At 64.2% G+C, this 495-nt stretch overlaps 1 protein-coding gene across 1 annotated transcript; it reads left to right on the top strand.

The window, feature by feature from the left end:
• Positions 1–3: 3 nt before the first annotated feature.
• Positions 4–490, top strand: LOC104917300 (outer dense fiber protein 3-like; the record flags this gene model as incomplete). Its single annotated transcript, XM_010728484.3, has 2 exons — positions 4–159; positions 329–490. Coding segments are annotated over 2 exons (318 nt in total), but the record flags the coding sequence as incomplete, so codon positions are not given.
• Between the last annotated feature and the right edge of the window lie 5 nt (positions 491–495).

The raw sequence follows: 495 nt of genomic DNA, 5'->3' as shown, positions 1-495 counted from the left end.
CCCCTCGCGCACACGCTCTCTGCTGCTCCTCCTGCAGGTCCGGGCACCTACACACTGCCCAGGCTGATGGGCCCCAATACAGCCTGCACGTCGGCCAGCCCCTGCTACTCCATGAGGGGAAGGAGCCAGCGCGGCCGCTTTGACGAAGACCTTGCCAAGGTGAGCCCTGCTGCTCCTCTTTTCCGTGTTAGCATCCGAAGCTGGGCTGCTCTCCCTGTGCCACAGGGGGCTTCCGAGCCCCAAGCGCCTTTGCTTAACGCAGGCTTCCAGGGGAAAGAGAGAGCCTTGAATGTGATCCCAGCCCCGTGCGCCCATGACTCTCTTGCAGACTCCGGGTCCTGCGGCGTTGCCCAAAGTCGCTGTGGATGCCTACAAGACCAGGGCGCCCGCGTACACCATGGCGGCCCGACCAAAACCTGCAGAGGGCAAAGCAGCGAAGCCCGGGCCGGCAGACTACAGCGTAGGCCGGGTAAGGCAGCTAGCTGCTTAGCTCGT

This window comes from Meleagris gallopavo, unplaced genomic scaffold (genome assembly GCF_000146605.3).
Source record: "Meleagris gallopavo isolate NT-WF06-2002-E0010 breed Aviagen turkey brand Nicholas breeding stock unplaced genomic scaffold, Turkey_5.1 ChrUn_random_7180002001955, whole genome shotgun sequence".
NCBI classification, from domain to species: Eukaryota; Metazoa; Chordata; class Aves; order Galliformes; family Phasianidae; genus Meleagris; species Meleagris gallopavo.
This window is presented reverse-complemented; position numbering and strand designations above follow the sequence as displayed.